The 18,711-nt window shown below is 35.9% G+C and overlaps 1 protein-coding gene across 1 annotated transcript in view; it reads left to right on the forward strand.

The window, feature by feature from the left end:
• Positions 1-18,711, forward strand: part of pdia5 (protein disulfide isomerase family A, member 5) — a 129,998-nt gene that overhangs the window by 36,620 nt on the left and 74,667 nt on the right. Inside the window, exons 6-8 of the mRNA XM_020920837.2 lie at positions 3,943-4,035; positions 8,308-8,368; positions 12,393-12,460. Coding sequence (XP_020776496.2) covers positions 3,943-4,035; positions 8,308-8,368; positions 12,393-12,460 — 222 coding nt within the window. The remainder of the gene's footprint in view (positions 1-3,942; positions 4,036-8,307; positions 8,369-12,392; positions 12,461-18,711) is intronic.

The following is an 18,711-nucleotide window of genomic DNA, read 5'->3' on the forward strand; positions in this document are numbered from 1 at the left end:
TTAATATAGTTTTTTCCATTTATTTTTATCTGGTTTGGAGGTATAGTATCCAAGGTAAATCAGTCAAGTGACAGTTTGTGAAGAGAAGTAGAAAACAAAAAGTTCCAAACTACAGGAAGTAGCAGTGAGTTCAAAAAGCTCTACCTGTGTCATCAAATGTTAAAAATTCCGTCCAAAATGTAGAGACAATTTATGCATAAGGACAGTTTAAACAAGATAAAGGTGTTTTGATTTATTTTTATTTTATTTCTCAAGTCTGTTGTTGTAATTTTGGCCTTGTTAACATTATGGTTGCTAGGTGACATAAGCAAATTCTGACATAATGGTATGGTAAATCCATATCTGTTGCCCATAGCCAACCAGGAAGTAAAATAATGAACTTCACCAAAATAAAAATAAACAAAAGAAAAAGAGTCTAAATAAAATCTTAAATATAATTATGGTAAAGTAAGAAAGGTTAAAACTTAAAACTCTGTTAAGTTATTCATTTAGCGATATCATAATAGTTACCACCTCAGTTATCACACAAGCTTTCAAACTTTTATTATATAATTTATTTATTTTTTTGCTTTACCTTGAATGTTCCACAGTACAGCATTAAACTTGCATTTTTTTAAGGGCAGATGTTTTGCTGCTTGAAACATACAGTGAAAAATATGCATTCTTACTCTGAGCAGGGTCACCTTTCCAGAGATATAACCTGTAAGACAGTCTAGTGTTGACGTGTGCTTGTGTCCGTGGAGTGGATAAGTTTAATGCCGTACTGTGGAACATTCCAGGCAAAGCAGTAATGTCTCAATGACAAGCAGATGGGTGGCCCTCCCGCAGAAAGGTTTCACAGTACACCTTTAGTATTGCTTTAATTTCATGCATGGTTTAACACTAATGAATACAATAAAGACAGCTTGGAGCTCATTGTGACTTTATCAGAGTACATCAGCGTGGTTTCAATAAAGGTGGACATGTTTTGGCTGCTGTAAGTTACACCTGCACTGAAATTTTCTAACAAGATGCAAGAATCATTTTACATTGAATTGCAAATGTAATCACTGTCTATTGCATAAGAAGTGCCATCTAATCTGAATTTTTTCACTTTTGTTATTTATGCTGCGGAATATATTCAAAGACGACAAATATTGAAATGATTTTTCTTACAATTTTAATGACTTGAGAAATTAGACTATTAAAAATCTCGGAAATAAATACAACTGTTGGCTAGGTAACTTCATAGCTTATTAGTCCCCACGCTTCCAAACTTATTTAATCGTTTTATTTTATTATTTATTCATTTTTAAATCGGTGTATTCATTTTTGAAAATTCATTGGAAAAAAAAATAGAAATTTTACATCCAGAACCAAGTAGTGGGTTTTATTACTACTGAATTCCATTGAGATGTTACAGCTTTACTTTGAATGTTCCACAGCATGGCATTACATTTATATTCAGTTAATTAAATTTATTTGCTTCTAAAAACTAAATACCGTATTTTCCGGGGTACTGGGGACGCACTTAAGCCTCCAACCCCATCAAAAAACGACTGCACGCCCCACAATCCAGAGTGCCCTATACACGAATCCACTCAGGTGTCCCAGCACGACTTCAGTAAACTACAAAGCCGCACCACCCGCAGAACACGCAAACACACACGGAGCAGACAGCGACCGCGCAGCGAAACACACCCACAGCCACACTCATCACTCCACACAGACGAGGAATGGAACAGAGGAATGAACCAAAAAAGCGAGTGCAATGTGCCACTCTGAGCCACAACTGAACAATTGAGTCACTGCGAACACGCCAAACAATCCAGCGGTCCCAGACAGCACCCTCCCCACACGCCACAACTGAACAAAGCTGAGAGTCACCATGAACGCCACAAACAAAGTCCCACTGACCCATCCAACTGTTGTGTTTCATTTAAAGTCCGGTGCGGTTTATTTGTGAAAAAAGTTCGAAAATAGACCATTCTATGACAGTGTGCCTTATAACTCAGAGCGCCTAATAGTGCGGAAAATACGATACTATGAACTGTGCTTACTGTGAGCAGGGTCACTTCTCCATAGATCTGACCTGTAACTTGTAAAAGCAAACTCACTATCTGATCTGATTGTAGCCACGTGTTGTTATTCCAAGGTTTTATGCTACACAAAATGGACTCTAGCGAGATGTAAGTCTTTTTAGAACGTTGTTACCTCCTCAAAAACATGCCTGGAGTTGTGTTTTGTTTCATTCACACATTTGAGTAACCCTTTATTATTAGTCTGTCTATATCTCCAAAGCTCAAAATGCTCTGTTCCACCTTGTGATGTCATGTAGTAGTAGTTTACAGCTACCTTTAATCTTTTGTTCACTATGCAGTTTAAAAACACAGTGGATCACTTCCTGTATTCCCACATCACATCAAGATACACACAAGGTAGAACAGAGTGTTTTCAGTTTGAGAGAAGAAGTCAGCCTAAATATGCAGGATTTGTGCGCTCAACATGTGTGAATGAAACAAAACACAACTCCTCACACTTTTTGATGACAAAACATTATAACAGAGATCAGAAAACAGTGTAATATAAATCCTGTAATGAACAAAAATGTACTATCTGCTACAACAGAATGAAAAGTAGTGGGGTCATATCATAAGTCAGACATATTAATTCAAACAGATTGCTTGATGTTTGTTTGAGAACTCAAACTTACTCTTCTCTATGCCAAGTTGTGTAGTGTCATCATCAAATGCATTATCATTCTTTCGGGCTGTAATAAGACGACATAGGGCTGATTTATCCGTCAGATCCTCTCTCCTTTGGGACGCTTATCTCATTTTTATTTGACAGCTGCGATTTTACGATTCTGTTTGTTATTTTTGCCCGTAAGTCTTTCCCCGCTACGATGGCACCACTTCAAATGGCACTAAACTCAAGCGAGAATTTCTCTAAGCATCTTGATAACTCCGCCATGATCATAACTATTCATTTGGTACGCATGACTTAAATCTACCCCGCTGTTTTTCTTAGCTAGCATATGGTTCATTATATTTACAATGTGGACACTTAGAAAATACTTGAAGCTTTGGAGATGCGTTGACACCTCGTGAAGGAGTGAACAAGCTGCTGGTTTTTTGTGGTTCCATCTGGCAACCCCGCAGCGCTCAGAACTAAAATTAGGATGAAAAATGCCACCATCTTCAAACAAACCAGCGATGGGGCTTATTTTGATTTTTGTTGCTGTTACTTATAACCCATGTTTGTCAGTTTCATTAGAAATGTTTTCTAATCAACAGCAAGTTTCTCAAATTGTAGCCAATCTCGCAAATGAACTTGCAATTAACAGCATGTTTGATGATGTGTGAATAATTGTGTTTTAGTTTTATTTAAAGGTGCACTGCATAACTGTTTTGACTCTTTGCCTGTTCCCTTGTGGATGTTATTGGGGTTTTTTTGGAATGTTCTCCAGTATGGCACTTAATTTAACTATCTCCATGGAGAGAAGTAGCCACATCAGCAAGCCAAGTTGTTTTTATGGTAGTTTTGAGAAATAAAAAGTCACGATGTATTTGTTTAATGCCATACAATGGAACATCCCAGGCAAAACAATAACATCACCATGGAGACAAGCAGATGGCAGACCCTCCACCATAAAAGTTATGCAATGTACCTTTTAAATGGAACACATGCAGTGGTCTCTTATTGTTTGCATACTCAAAGTTTCATCTTGATTGATTCTTCATGTTTGAGTAATCCTGTACTCAGAGATTTTCTGCTTTCACCTTCCCCCTGTTCTTTTCCACTGATTATTAAAAACAAAAACTGCAGAAATCTGGTTCCAAAATGTCACATAGCTATTCTTATTAAACAACAAAAATACGTGAATTGAAATCCACTGTTCGCTGTGGTGAAATGTGAGTATGAACCGTTGTTAACTGTGTACCCTTTAATTTTTCTTTTTAGTCGATGGTGGCTTTTCTCAAAGACCCTTCAGGCCCTCCGCTGTGGGAAGAAAACCCAGAGGCAAAAGACGTCGTTCACATCGAGACAGAGAAAGTAAGTGAAAATATGTATATTTAATATGGATGTATGGATTTGGCTTTCATTTTGTTCAGATTGTGTCAGTAGGAGTAGATTTTGAATTACATAGACAATGGTGTTTACATGGTCTATGTAAACACCAAAAATGTTTGTGGTCATGTCAGTGGGATCAAGTGGTTCAAATGAGGCAAAACAAAACGTACAGCTTCAAGAAATACACTGTGTTTTGGCATACAACACTAAAGTTGATTGAATGAGAATGACCTGCATACAAGACCATAGGGCTGCAGTTTTTTAGCTGTTTAGTAGATTAATCAGTGGATGGTCAGTTAGTCCACTGATTTGCATTTTACTGAATCATTTACTATTTTGCTGTGGCATATACCAAACACAGTACATTTTTTTTGTTTAAATGTTGTAATTTTGTATTATTTTAGTGGGTGGTGTAAAATGTAATCTTTTTAACCAAAAAAGTGTGTAGTGACTCTTAAAAAAGGTTGATAAACACTAAGTAGTTGACCAAATAGTGTATTAATTAGGCATGGTACAATTTTCAAATTTGGTGTCATGATTATCATGGTTATAATAATTGCGATTAACGATTTTTAGGGATGTAACGATATCCAAATCTCTCGGTATGATATTATCACAATATGCATCTCACAGTACGATATTTATTGCAATATTTTCAAGAGGCTAATGTAATTGTAGATGGGACACTTTTTTGCTTTTAAAATACCTTTACAAGATTTTGGTGTGAAATATTTCCATCATAATCTCAAAAATTCAAGTACAAAACATTTCTTCATGTTGTCTGCACTGAAATGAATCATGGGATATGTAGTTTATACTTACTGTACTTTTGAAGATACGATATCACAATATTTTGGTTATTATTACATACATCACGATAATTATTAAACCTGCTGACAATTAAAAAATGTTACGCATAGGATTAATTATACTTCTACTATTATGAATAAGTTCCATATTATATAACAACTGTTACAGAATTGTTCCTTGTTATAAGTGAAAATAACAATGATCCAGAAGAATACATCAAGGATAAATAGCTTTTTTCAGCGCATTCAGGGGATAAAATGGCTATTATCTTGGTTGGCGATTATATAAAATGTCTCTCAAACAATCCCCAGAATTAATAAACTAATATCTTTATTAGGATTATAAGAATTGATATGCACCACAGCATGAAGTACATTTATCTTGAAATTTGGGGGTGACTGGACATTCTGGACATCTCTTCACTTATAAATCTACAGTTTACCAGTACATCTGTTGTTTTTGCGCAAGATTCTAATAATTTTGAAAGCTTTTTGCCAACGCCTTGCCATGATTAATTGATGCAAAGGGCATAAACCAAAAATTTCTTAAATTGACCAAGCTATAATACAATAACGTGAACATCTTGCATACTCAGAGGAGAACTGATGTATGTGTTGTCTCATACATAGTTGAAAACCATATGAATCCAGCGGTATCATGGCTCCTGCTGCTGTCTGTTTGAGCTGTTTGATCAGTAACAAAAGCTGACACAGTTGAACCTCTACCTCCACTAGACCCCATCACTGGAAACATGAAAGCTTCATGTCCAAGGGCTGCCAGGTGAGGAGCCTTCTTAGAGCTATTCTCCAAACCATCTCCTCGGCTGTCAAAATACTTCCTTTAAATTGACAACAAGACATCCTTTGTGTACAATAAAGTCTTTTGGAAAAATATAGTTCAGTAAGAATAAACAGTTGAATAGGTTTGTAGGTATAAAGGGTTTAAGCAATAATAGCAAATTGTGATTTTTGGTATTTGTGTATTTGAAGTTGAGTACGTGTTTTAAAATCCTATTCAGTTGACAGTGCAGATGACTAAAATATGAACTGCTAAACAAAATCCCATGCATTTCAGAACACGTCTGTAGAGTTAAAGGGTTTATAATAGGGATGTAACAATATCCAAGTCTCGCGATACCATATCATCACGGTATGAACCTCACGGTATGATATTTATTGCGATATCGTGGGAAAGCTCATGATATGGTGGGGAGGCTCAGGATTAGGAATGTAATAATATCCAAATCTCTCTGTATGATATTTTCACGATATACATCTCACGGTGCGATATTTATTGAGACTTAACCTAAAGAACTATGACTTAAAAGTGCTTAGAACTGTTATTTCTTCTTGTAATCTACACTGAAATGGAGCAAATGGTCTATGTAGTTCCCTCTTTCTTTTTTTTTAGCTATTGCTGCACCATAACTCTTAATTTAAGCAAAGAGACTTGTTTTTCGATATATTGTGATGGTCCAGGATATTATTGTGAGAACTCTGACGATATGATATCATGATATTTCGGTTATTGTTACATCCCTCCTTCATAATAGAGCTAAATCATTTATTTTATGGACATGTCTAGTTGGAATTATTCTGATGAGTATTATAAGTAGATATGTGGTCTGTTTTAAAGTTGCACTGACTTTTCAGGTGGAGGGTTCACCACCTGCTTGTCTACATGGTAATGTTATTAGTTTTGCCTTAAAGGGCACATTATGCCATTAAACACAACTTGACTCTTCACTTAGAAAAGGAGGTGGCACCATTAGGCCAAGTTACAGTTCAGATCTGTGGAGAGATGCACCTACTCAATATTAATGCAAATGTTTTTCAAAGTAATAGTATTATTTTTTTTTTGCTCTAAAATCAGCTCTAATTGAATATGCAGTATCGATAAGTTTAACATCATGCTGTGGAACATTCCTGGCAAAGTCTTCATAGAGATGACATACTGGGGACATCCAGTGTAAGTTACATATTGCACCTTTAAAATCATATTCAATTTACAATGCATTCTCAACAGTTTTATCAGGTTTTATACAGAACAAGATTGCAGCCATTCCACCAACCAATTTATGTATTCCCTCTTTGTCTAACATTGGGTCCACAGCATGTTTAAAATAACAACAGTAGTTTTGCTGAGTGCATCATTTCACAAAGTAAAGCAGGTTTAGTAGCTTATGTAGCTTCTGACAGAGGGATAGAGGTAGTTTTCTTTGCTGACGTGAGATCTCCAAGCACCACACCGGAGTCATGCAAAATGCTGGCACTGCACATAGTACGAAGGTATATTTGGTTACTTTGAAAATATATACGCTGATGATAAGGCATTATATTGTACTCACTAACAGGTGAAGTGAAATACCATAATGATCCTCCATTATAGTAGTGGGTAGGATATGAAATGGGAAAAATATTGATTGCTGCTAGCCCTGTCACGATAACAAATTTTGTAAGGTGATATGTTTCCACAGAGATAAACTACTTTATGCCACTGACACAATAATAATAAAATCTGATTATCCCAGTAAACAAATATGTAAATATACAGAATCATTAAAAGACCTGAGCTGCAACAAATGAATGAACCAATAATTAGCCATAGAAGTTACTTATTCAACCCTCAACAGCTAATTTCTTTTTCATATTACAACAAAAATAACAAAAACATTAGTCCAGAGATTAATCCAGTTATAATTTATTGAACAATAAATCGATATATTAATTATCGTGCCAGGCCTAATTGCTGCTAACATATCAAAAATGCGGATTAGTCCAGTTTTAGACTTTGTTTTCATAGTGGCAGCTTTCGTTGTAGCGACATGTGTTTCCATATAATTGAAATTCCTCATATCGTGTAGTGTGACATCCAACAATCTTATAAAACTAGGCTTTAGACCTGGTTTAGCCCTACTGACCTGATTAAGGCCTGGATTATACCTGGCTGAGGTCTGGATTAGACATGATTTAGTCCTCTGTTAGATTTACGTTAGACCTGGTTTAGTACTGGGTTGGACTTGGTTTGTACTGAGTTAGAACTTGTTTAGACCTGGTTTAGACCTGGTTTAGACCTGGTTTAGACCTGGTTTATTCCTGGTTTAGTCCTAGTTTAGTCCTGGTTTAGGATGCATTCACTCTTCTGCATGTTTGGTTCTAATTTGAGCCCTGTTAGTCCTGATATAGACTTTGTTTTGGTCTTCTTATCGTGCTTGTTTAGTCTTGTCTAGTCCTAATTCAGTTTCATCTTTAGTCTTTAGTCAATTTGGTCTTGTATATGCAAATGTGAACACACCCAAAGCCCTTTATTTGGTATGGGTTTGATTATTGTACAGTCGCAACGTTAGACCTGATTCCTATTTCTGAGCTTTTAGTGCTCTTACTATAATTTTCCATGTGATGTTTTCCCTTCTAGCCCAAACCACTTTCGCCTTTTTCATTTCAGGATTTCAGAAAGTTATTGAAGAAAGAAGATAGACCAATTCTCATGATGTTCTACGCTCCATGTAAGTACTTCCATCCTCCAAAGAGACTAAAAGCAGCTGTTGTTATTTTCCAATGCATGATGTTTTCTTCAAAGGCCCTCAGTTTTGATCAATATAGACTTGGCCCAATCTTCAGTTTTCAGAATCGATATGAATTCAGGTTTTTCATGTCAGCCCCATATTACACTGTGTTGTGTGATTAAAAACGGGCTTAGCGCTAATGGCAACGCTTATTATTTATTTACACACACTTCAACATTTTGTCAGACAGGATCAATATTTCTTGGAGATTTCTCACTAGTATCAACCGGATCTTAGAAATGCAGTGTTTATTGAGTGTTAAAATACAACATTGCCAGTGGCTGTTTCCCATTGTTAAGGTACCACCTACCTTATTACCTTGCCTTGGGTTAAAAAGGGCCTAGCCTGGTAAATCTAGGCTCAAACTCTCCAAGTAGGATTTCCAGTATGGTCATAATCAGGGATGTAAAGATATCAAAATCTCTTGGTGCGATATTTTCACGATATGCATCTCACGGTACGATATTTATTGCAATTTTTGGTGGAGGCTAACAAAATTGTGAATACACAACTTTTTCCTCTTAAAATGCCTTGACAAGACTGAACCCAAATAACTAAGATTTCAGTGCAGACTACATGAACAAATAACTGTTCGAAGCACTTTTAAATGGAGCCAAGGGTCATGGTCGATGTAGTTCTGTTTTTTTTTAGCTATTGCTGCACCATGACTATTAATTTAAGCTAAGAGACTTGCAGTTCAGTTTTTTGTGATGGTCCACGATATTAATGACGATATGATATCACAATATTTTAGTTATTGTTACATTCCTAATAATAATTATGTATATGTGTCAATTTATCGTTAAGTAAATGACAGATTAAACAATATTTGTAGAAATGGGAAACTTTTGTCATTTACCTCGCTACAATAAGATCTGAGCTGTAAGAGGTTGAATAAATAATTTTCAGGCTTAATTATAGATACAATTTAATTAGTTTTATTTTGTAATTTATTTATTCCAGCTCATGTTTTTTTCCACAGTTGTACAATTATAATAAATTCTAGGGATGCACCGATCCAGGTTTTTTAATTCTTATACTGGTATTAATACTGTGTATTTAAGTATCAGCCGATATCTGATATTATCCGATTCAGTGCCAAATGTCATGTTGTTCTCTGCAAATGCAGTTAATTCATTACAAAATGTATCTGATTGTGTTATGTGGCTGTTATGTATCTTGCAAGTTACTACTGAACAGCTTTGTATGAATTAAAGTTCAAATATCATGTGATGTCCTGGGCCTACATCAGTCAGTAGAGAGTCCAAACAGATTTCATAGAACCAATACTACAAATGTTCCTGGATCACCACAGATATTCGATACCAGTGTTGGTATCGGTGCATCCCTAATAAATTCTGCGGCATACTTCAAATAAACATAAAAAACATCCAAATTCAATAACACATTTTGTTCATGCATAGATTTATAGTGGCCTTTTAGCACTGGAACTATGGCGGCAAAAGCAAATTACATTTTAATAAAAAATAAATAAATCTTTGCTAATTTCTGCTACTACGTAAAAAATCTAATAAATAACTATTAAACTCTTAACAATATACGTACAATCTAACACAACACTGTCAGTAGAGTAAAGCTACAAAGCTACAAAAAATACTGTGTACAATAAGTGGCAGTGACTATGGGTCTGTTGCAGCATGGACAGAATAAATGTCAGGTGAAATGACTTGAGTGTTAAAGGTTGGGAACAATTTATTAGAGGTATAATATAATCTCCATTATCATTTATTGCATCAGTGGCTAGGTTTACATGCACACAAAATATCTGATTTTGGGCTTTTCTGACTTGTTATTATAATTATTAAATGTTATGTCAACACTTGCATCTTATTAATGAATAGTCAGATTAGACTGTGTAGGTTTGAACAAGAAAGAGATTACAAAAATTACAAAAAAGGTCAAAACTAATGTGGGAAATATTACATTAAAAAGCCCATTTTATGCTGTTTTCTGATGTATGTTATAATGCTGTTTCCTCAACACAAACATACCTGCATATTTAGAATGAATTCTTCTCACACAACTCTTGGTTTCACCTTATGATGCCATCTGATAATACAGGAAGTGCTCCACTGTGTTTTTCAGCTTTGGAGATGTAGACAAACTAATAATAAAGGGTTAATCAGATGTGTGAATGAAACAAAACATAACTCTGGGTATGTTTTTGTGGTAGTAACAGCATTATAACACATCTTAAAGCCCACAAGAGTCAATTTTACATAATATATAGAAATACAATTACTTCTATGTATTAATGATAATATTACATACATATCATTTGCATTATCCATTTTTGTTCATCTTGCTTTTAGATTATTTGAGCAAAAATTAGACTATATGAGACCACTATAGTAATGAAAAACTATAATAAAATAATCTTGCAGCCTGGCACGCAGCCTTACACAACCTTTGGTACAGATTATCCAACCAATCTCCAGCACGGATCTAAAGCACCCACTCCATCCAGCCAGTGATGCGGACTAATTAACTCCACAATGTCATTTACTGATATTGCTGACGAGGCCGTGTAGTCGATGACCTTTTCAGTGATGTATGATTTCAGCCCAAACAAACCCCATGAAGTAATGTATGGTAAAGATTTAAATGTCTCGTGTACGTTTTAATCAATATCCATTTCTCTTTCGTGTCTTGGTTGCTGTCAGCAGTTTTCTATATCATCTTTCTGACAGGGGATAGTACACTTTGAGAGGCCATATTGATAAAGTGTGTCCGGACTCTTGACGGAAAATCCATAGAGGTTGTATACGTATTGAGAGATGTTCTGGTGTCTAGGGAAGTCTCAGTGGAGAATTTAGAAAGACACTACATTAGCTACTGCAGGGCATACTCTAAGTACATTCACGTGGCCAGTAAAAGTCTGATAAATAGAATAATCAGGACCCACATGTGTGAACACTCATGAACGAATCAAACTCTAGAAATCTGATGATAATTAGAATTTTGTTGCGCATGTAAACCAATGTTATTGTATGTTATTTTATGTCTCTAATAAGTTGACGGAAAGTTAAAAAAGAAGTTGTTAAAGGTCCTATCTTACACAAAATCAACTCTTGTGAGCTTTAAGCCATGTTTTATGTCATTACCTCATCAAAAACTTACCTGGAGTTGTTTTGTTTCATTTACACATTTTTAAGTAACCCTTTATTATCAGTGTGTCTACATTCTTAAAGCTCAAAATGCTCTTTTCCACCTTGTGTTCTCATGAAGTGGTAGTTTTCGAGATAACAGCTAACTTCTATCTTTAGTTCAGAGGAGATTGGCAGTTCGAGGGCTGAAATTATCCACATTGTCCTAGTGAAGGTATGGGCCCTTTAAAGTTTAATTTATATAAAAAAAATGCCTTATTATGAAACATTTGAGACAAAACTAGGTTGTCTCAGCAATTAGTGTTCTTGCCTCACAGCAAGAATGTCCTGGGTTCAATTCCAGGGTGGCGCAGGAGTGTGCAGTGTGTGGAGTTTGCATGTTGTCTTGCTGGGTTTCTATGGGTTCACCGGTTTGTCCTTCCACTAAAAACATGTACAATAGGCTCCTCCCCTCTGGGGCCAGGACTCCCCTGAAAGAGATTCTTAATCTCAATGGGACTGTCCTGGATAACAGTAAAACTATCCTTATCCCCATGAAGACAGACCCTCCAGCAGAAAAGTTACATAATGCACCTTTAGCATTCCATCATTTAATTTTAGCAGCCAATTTTGAGTTTTTTTTACACCATGAAAAGGTAAAGGTATTCAAGAACCTCGTACAGCTTACATGTTACTAGCAAAACTCAGAAAAATGTTTAGTTCAGAAAATTTGAAGTGCTTATGTATATAAATTTAACAAAGTAGATTGTAATTAATGTAGCAATGTCTTGCAATATTTGTGATAGTCCAGTTGAAACTGTCTAATGTTTTCATATTTATGTTTTGGCAACTTGCAGGGTGCGGAGTGTGCAAAAGGATGCAGCCCATTTTTCAGCAGGCGGCCACAGAGACCAAAGGACGATATGTAAGTGTGCACTGTCAGCCTCAAACTGTTTAACCTTGTCCCGATCCTCTCTATCTCCTCCTCTGATCTAAACGCATTGCCCTGGTCAGCACTGAGCACATTAATCCTATAAAAAAAAGTATTGGTTAGTTTGGTAGAATGTGCCCTCTGATGGGGGCAGGAGCCAGTATTCCTGTATTGATTACCTGATATATTAAAGGTCCTATATTACGCAATAATGACTCTCGTGGGCTTTAAACCATGTTATAATGTTGTTTGTTACCTCATTAAAAACATGCTTGGAGTTTTGTTACATTTTATTCACATGTTTGAGTAATACTGCATTATTAGTCTGTCTACATCTCCAAAGCTCACAATGCCCTGTTCCACCTTGTGATGTCATGTAGTGGTAATTTTTAAGATACCTTCTTAAATGAAATTAACCAAATTATTCTAGTAATGGTGCATGGAGTTTAAAATGCAGTGGAGCACTTCCTGTATAATCACGACATCACAAGTTGGAACAAAGTGTTTTCTGTTTGAGAGAAGAACTCAGCCTATATATGCATGATGAATGAAACAAAACAGAACTCCAGGTGTGTTTTGATGAGGAAACAACATTACAACATGGATCAGAAAAAAGCATAATATGGGCCCTTTAAAGGTCCCGTAGCGTATCTGAGCAAAAGTTGTCTTGCCCCAGTACAGGTATATTGTATAAGCAGTTGTTAAGGTCAAAATATGTCCACTGTCTGCATCTAATAACAAAGCGTTTATTGTCCAATAATCAGGAAGTGCGTACTACCAAGCTAATCGTAATAGCTTTTGCAATCACAGCAAAACTCCGCTTTTGTCTCTGAGAGTTGTGAAAAGTGCTTGTAAACTCATCATGGTGAATAACCTGGATGTAAGTGAGGAACAACTCTGGACCACTGCAAACCATTAGAATACATTATAATAATAAAAAATTGTCAGTTTACTCCAGGCTTTCTAAGTGTGATTTTGTCATATTCTGTCACCTTGCTATTTTAATTTGTGTTGGAAATAATGGTTATAATGACATCTGTGTGTTTGAGTAGGCCTGTAACGATAACTGATTTTCCTGGATGATTAGTTCACCAAGAAATTATTGCGATAAACAATAAAATTTACATTTTGAGACCATTTTCAACTAATATAATGACAATGGAATAAAAATGCAACTACACACTTTCAAAGATCAATAAACTCGACTTTCAAAAGAACATTTAACACAGGAACTGCAAGACAAACAATAGGCCTAAATAAAATAGACTTGTTAACATAAGAACAGTCAAATGTAGTTTTGCTGACAGCAAGGACTTGTAAAAAAAAATGTACTTGAGCAAACAATTGTTGAACCAAACACAACCAAAACAATTAATAAAATTGATTATTAAGTCTGTAACAAAATTAAGTTATTTTAGTCATTGACTTACATTGGAATATTGTGGCCCCTCTGTCTGTGCTGCTGTGAGCCTCGACATTTTGGTCTTGAAGTGTTCTTATTAACCCACTCTACAGGATCCTATTTTGCTTTTTTGTCTGTCAAAAAAATCCTATTCATAATATAGAGCCTGGCTTCTCGCTTAGTCCACCTTTTATACAGAGATTGTTGGTCTGCGTCACTTGGCGCATGCTGTGCATGTCTCCTACAGAAAGAGCTCCTGTCCTGTCTGGTATTGTGTCGGTGTCTTGTGGGATTTCAGCAGATTTTGGGCTCTCCCAGTGGCGGGGCTAGTTGCGTCAGTCGGGTATGGTTGTATGTCGGCTGCTGGAGTTTAAGCCATTTCTTCACACTGTTTGCTCGCTGCATTTGATGCATGTGGTCGTTGAGATGTATCCCACTGATTAGTGTTGATTTGACATCATGACTTGTTTTGTCACACTGCGATGAACTGTTTTGTCGCTCTGACGGCGGTGCTAGCGTTGTGACTTCATGTTAACCACACAGACAGCAGAGCTTTCTGCGTTCAGGCTGCGCACAAATAATCCATCTATACCACAGACCATATACAGTCTATACTGACCATGGATCTATGCTGACACCATAGACTGTTCATTCAAGTGTCATTACGCTAAGGAAAGGAGAGGAGTCAGTAGAGAGTGATAGAAGCCTTTTGACATTCAGACATTTTGGTAGAGAGAACAAGAGAAATGAGGAAAACAAACAAGCATGCAAGTAGAAATTATTGCGGCCAGAAAAGTTATTCATCTCGTTAAAAATTATCGTGCAATGAATTGATTTATTGGTTATCGTTACAGGCCTAAGTTTGAGTATTGTTCTTATTGTGTGCAGACTGTAGTTGTTGCAGTTTTGTAGAGGAAAAAAATCTGTTATGGGTCTTGGCGTAAAATTCAGCGAACATTTACTATGGGCAGTGACGATGAATGATGCAATGATAATGTAATAAAACTGCCATGAAAATTTGAGTCCCTGCCCACATAGACTTCAAAAATCATTGCTAACATTAAATAAAAAATATACTCCTTTAAAATTTCCACTATCACGCCCTGGTTAAAGATTGACTGTGTGACTTTTCTGGTGGGGCTGTTATTGCTTTACCTGAAATGTCCCATGGTATGGCATTAAACTGGTCAATAAAGCCTTAATTTTATATAGAATCCATTGGGTCAAATACGATACACAGATGACTTATGTGGTGTAAACCCAGTGTTATATAGGCCCCTTCTCGGATTCTATAATTATGCCATCGCTTTCTGAAATGTCATGAACCCAACCTGTTTTATTCTCCGCACCTGCTCGCATTCTAAACAACCCATGTTCTCATTTGGTATCCTTTATGTAAAACTCTGTAAACAAAAGTTCTCTACACATTGGGAACTACAGATCTACAAAGTGCTGGTTTTGTATGGGCTCTCTGTGGGGGCTCATTTTGATTTCTGACCCAAATATTTTGCTATTGTCGTGGTTTTAAACAACTCAGCATGCTGCCTGTTCTCTATACTTTCATCTGCTAACACATTTGCGCCCTTTAAATTCACAATTCTTTCTCTGCTGGAGTTTTACTCAACTTTGTACTCGCATTTTTGTTTTCGCGATTCACAAGAGCTAAAGCGTATTCTACGAACTTGTTAATCTACCTCCTAATGATTTCCTGGTGACTGGAATGCTCCACGATATGACATTAAAACTATTTGTCGTCTTGGGTGGGGAAAAAAGGCCAAGTTACTAGTCAGATCTGTAGCAAGGCAAGCCAGTTTACAGTAAGAATGTGTTTTTTTTTAGGTACTTGTTTACCAAAAGAACTGCTGTAATTGAATAAATGCAAGAAAAATTTACTGCCAGCGTGGACGAAGCATAAGCAAGTGAAGGCTCTCCATCCAAAATGTTACGCAACGCACCATTAAACCATCATATTATGTCCGATTTTTTTCCCCATTGTTGCGGTTTTGAACACCCCAGCATGCTTCCTGTTCACTGTAACATCTAATAACATTTTTATATTCGTATTTTCGTTTTGCGTCGGCCCACAGGAGCAAAAGCACTTTCTGCAAACTTGCTAATCTACCCCCAGCAGTCTGTTTGTTAATGATTCTGATGCACCATTCGTTTGCATAGGCACGTAATTAGCGCTGCTCTAGATGTGTATCTGTGTAATGCTTTTAGCCAGCACCTGTGACCATAATTAAAAAGCTTCTGTCTTCGCAATTGAAGTTTACAACCTCCCTATAGATTCTACATCAGTTCTGCCTCTCTGCTCATCCAACCAACTTTGAAACTTTATTTTTATTGTGCAAATGTCCGAGGCAGTTTTATCGATACGCATTATGATGACAGATATACTTTTACTTGTGATGTAGATCTCTGCGAAGGCAATTGTCTCATATTGCAATCGTGACAATGTAGTTCCAAGATATGGACTCAAACTTTTTAAGTTTGGGTAAAAATTTTCTTAGCCTGGCGCCCCACCCTTTGTGTTTAGAATTTTCGAAACTAAAAATATCAAGTTGGTAGTTTGCAATTGTGTAAAAGTGCATCTGTTTTGTATACCCTTTAAGTAGATCTGCAGTATTATGCAAAATCAACTTTTCAGAGCTTTTAAAAGTGTATGACAGATTTTTATGGTTCTCTAATTTCTGTTTAATTTGGTGGGATAAAACCTGTTGTATATATAAATTATAGTTTTACACCAGCCATGAAACAATTTGCAGAGGGAAGTTGAAAAATACGTTGAAAATTACAGGAAGCAGAAAGTGATGACATCTCACTAGGAGAAGTCTATTCAAAAGTTTGGCACAATTTACACACATGAATAACTTTTTTTCTGGCATTTTCTTGTGTTTTTCTTGTGTTTTATTAATCAAATTCTAATTTCTGTGTACTTTAGAGCAATCTTGGCCCAATTACATTGTGTTTGCTAGGTTACAGTTATGGACTTCCCTAGTGTGATCTCACAATTTCCAGCTATAGGAAGTACAATTTTAAGCCTAAAAAAATTGCCAAATTGGGAAAAGGAAAATTTTAATCTTTAGTAAAATCTGAAATATAATGATCTTAACTGTTTTGAAATGTGAAATGTGTTGTCCAACCTGTCATAGGGACTTTTACCATGTTATAGTTGTTTCCCCTTCTCATTTACTCTCTCAAAGTTGTATTTGGAGTGATTCGTGCACATTTGAGAAATCTTTAATCACCTCCATTTTGCCGATCAACTCCTGTTTTCACCACCACCAGAATCCGCCCACTGCTCTGTACTTCATTTTTCAGTTTTATTTTTTTAATTGCTGACATGCGTAGGATTCTGCAGGGTTGTGTATTCATTTTGTTACAAATGAAAAAAAAAAAAAAAAACATCTGCTACTCGCTAACGTTGTAGATTACAACTACATAGCAGGCTCAGGCACAATGTGTTCTTTAAAACAAAACTTTTAAAATATTGTGCCATGCATCTTTTTGGACGTCTGTCTCTATTGAAAGTTTTCCAGAGTATAAAACCATTACATATCTTATGTGTATGTATCTTATATAACTTGTTTGGGTGCATGCAAAGAATTGGGTTCGCTTTGCCATAATAATATAACATATACTTATATACTTTATATATACTTTTGTTTGCTTGTTTGTTTGTTTTTTTGCACTTAGATCAACTTCTCACATCTTAAAGGGAACATTATCCTGTTTTCTGATCTATGTTATACAGTAATGTTGTTTCTTCATCACAAACAGACCTGGAGTTTTGTTTCATTCACACATGTTCAACACTCAATATGCATATTTAGGTTGAGTTCTTCTCTCAAACAAAAAACACTCCACCTTGTGATGTCATGTGGCAATACAGGAAGTGCTCCACTGTGTTTTTAAACTCCATGAATCTTCACTTTCTTATTCAATTTATTTATTTAAAACAAGAACAATGCACAGAAAACATTGATCTCAGAGAGAAGATGCTCTGTGCCAGATTACATTAAAGAAACTTTTTACATTAGACCAGGGGTGTCAGACTCATTTTGATCCGGGGGCCATATCCAACCTACTTTGATCCCAAAGGAACCGGATCAGAAAACTGTTTGACACCCCTGCATTAGACCAACTCTAACAACATCAGGAACAGTCTCTCCTTAAAATAGCCACTATCCAGTTCATCAGCAAACATTTAAACAATCAAAATGAATCCATTCTAATTTCCATAAAGGATTTCAAAGTCATCATTATCTTCTAAAAATACTCAAATTCATTATCATCAATATCCTCTGAAATGTACATTTACCAAATTCATCAGTATTATTATCCTCTAAAATTCAATTCATCAACAACATTACCATCAAGACAAATGTCATTAGTCAAACTGAATAAATTTACATCTACACAATACATCTGTAGTACAATAAATAAATAAAGACTTACAATCAGTCAGAATGTTTAAATGTTTGAAGAAGCCTAATGTTGACACGCCACTAGAATCATTTGGATAATTTCAGCTCTGATATTGCAGATCTCTACTGAATAAAAGATCAAATGTAGCTTTTAACTTGAAATCTACTGCGACATCACAAGGTGGAACAGAGCATTTTGAGCAGTAGAGAAGTAGACCAAGTAATAATAAAAGGTTACTCAAACGTGTGAATGAAACAAAACTCAACTCTAGGTAATGTTTTGAGGGGGTAATATTTTAACATGCCTTAAAGCTCACAAGAGTTAATTTAGCTTGGTAAATATAAAAACATAAATAAAAGATTTGGCCAGTATCCAATTCTATCTCTTTCCTTTTCCCTCTCTCATCTTCTGTGAT

Source organism: Boleophthalmus pectinirostris, unplaced genomic scaffold (genome assembly GCF_026225935.1).
Source record: "Boleophthalmus pectinirostris isolate CB_2022bp ecotype Guang Dong unplaced genomic scaffold, ASM2622593v1 HiC_scaffold_1, whole genome shotgun sequence".
In the NCBI taxonomy this organism is placed as follows: domain Eukaryota; kingdom Metazoa; phylum Chordata; class Actinopteri; order Gobiiformes; family Gobiidae; genus Boleophthalmus; species Boleophthalmus pectinirostris.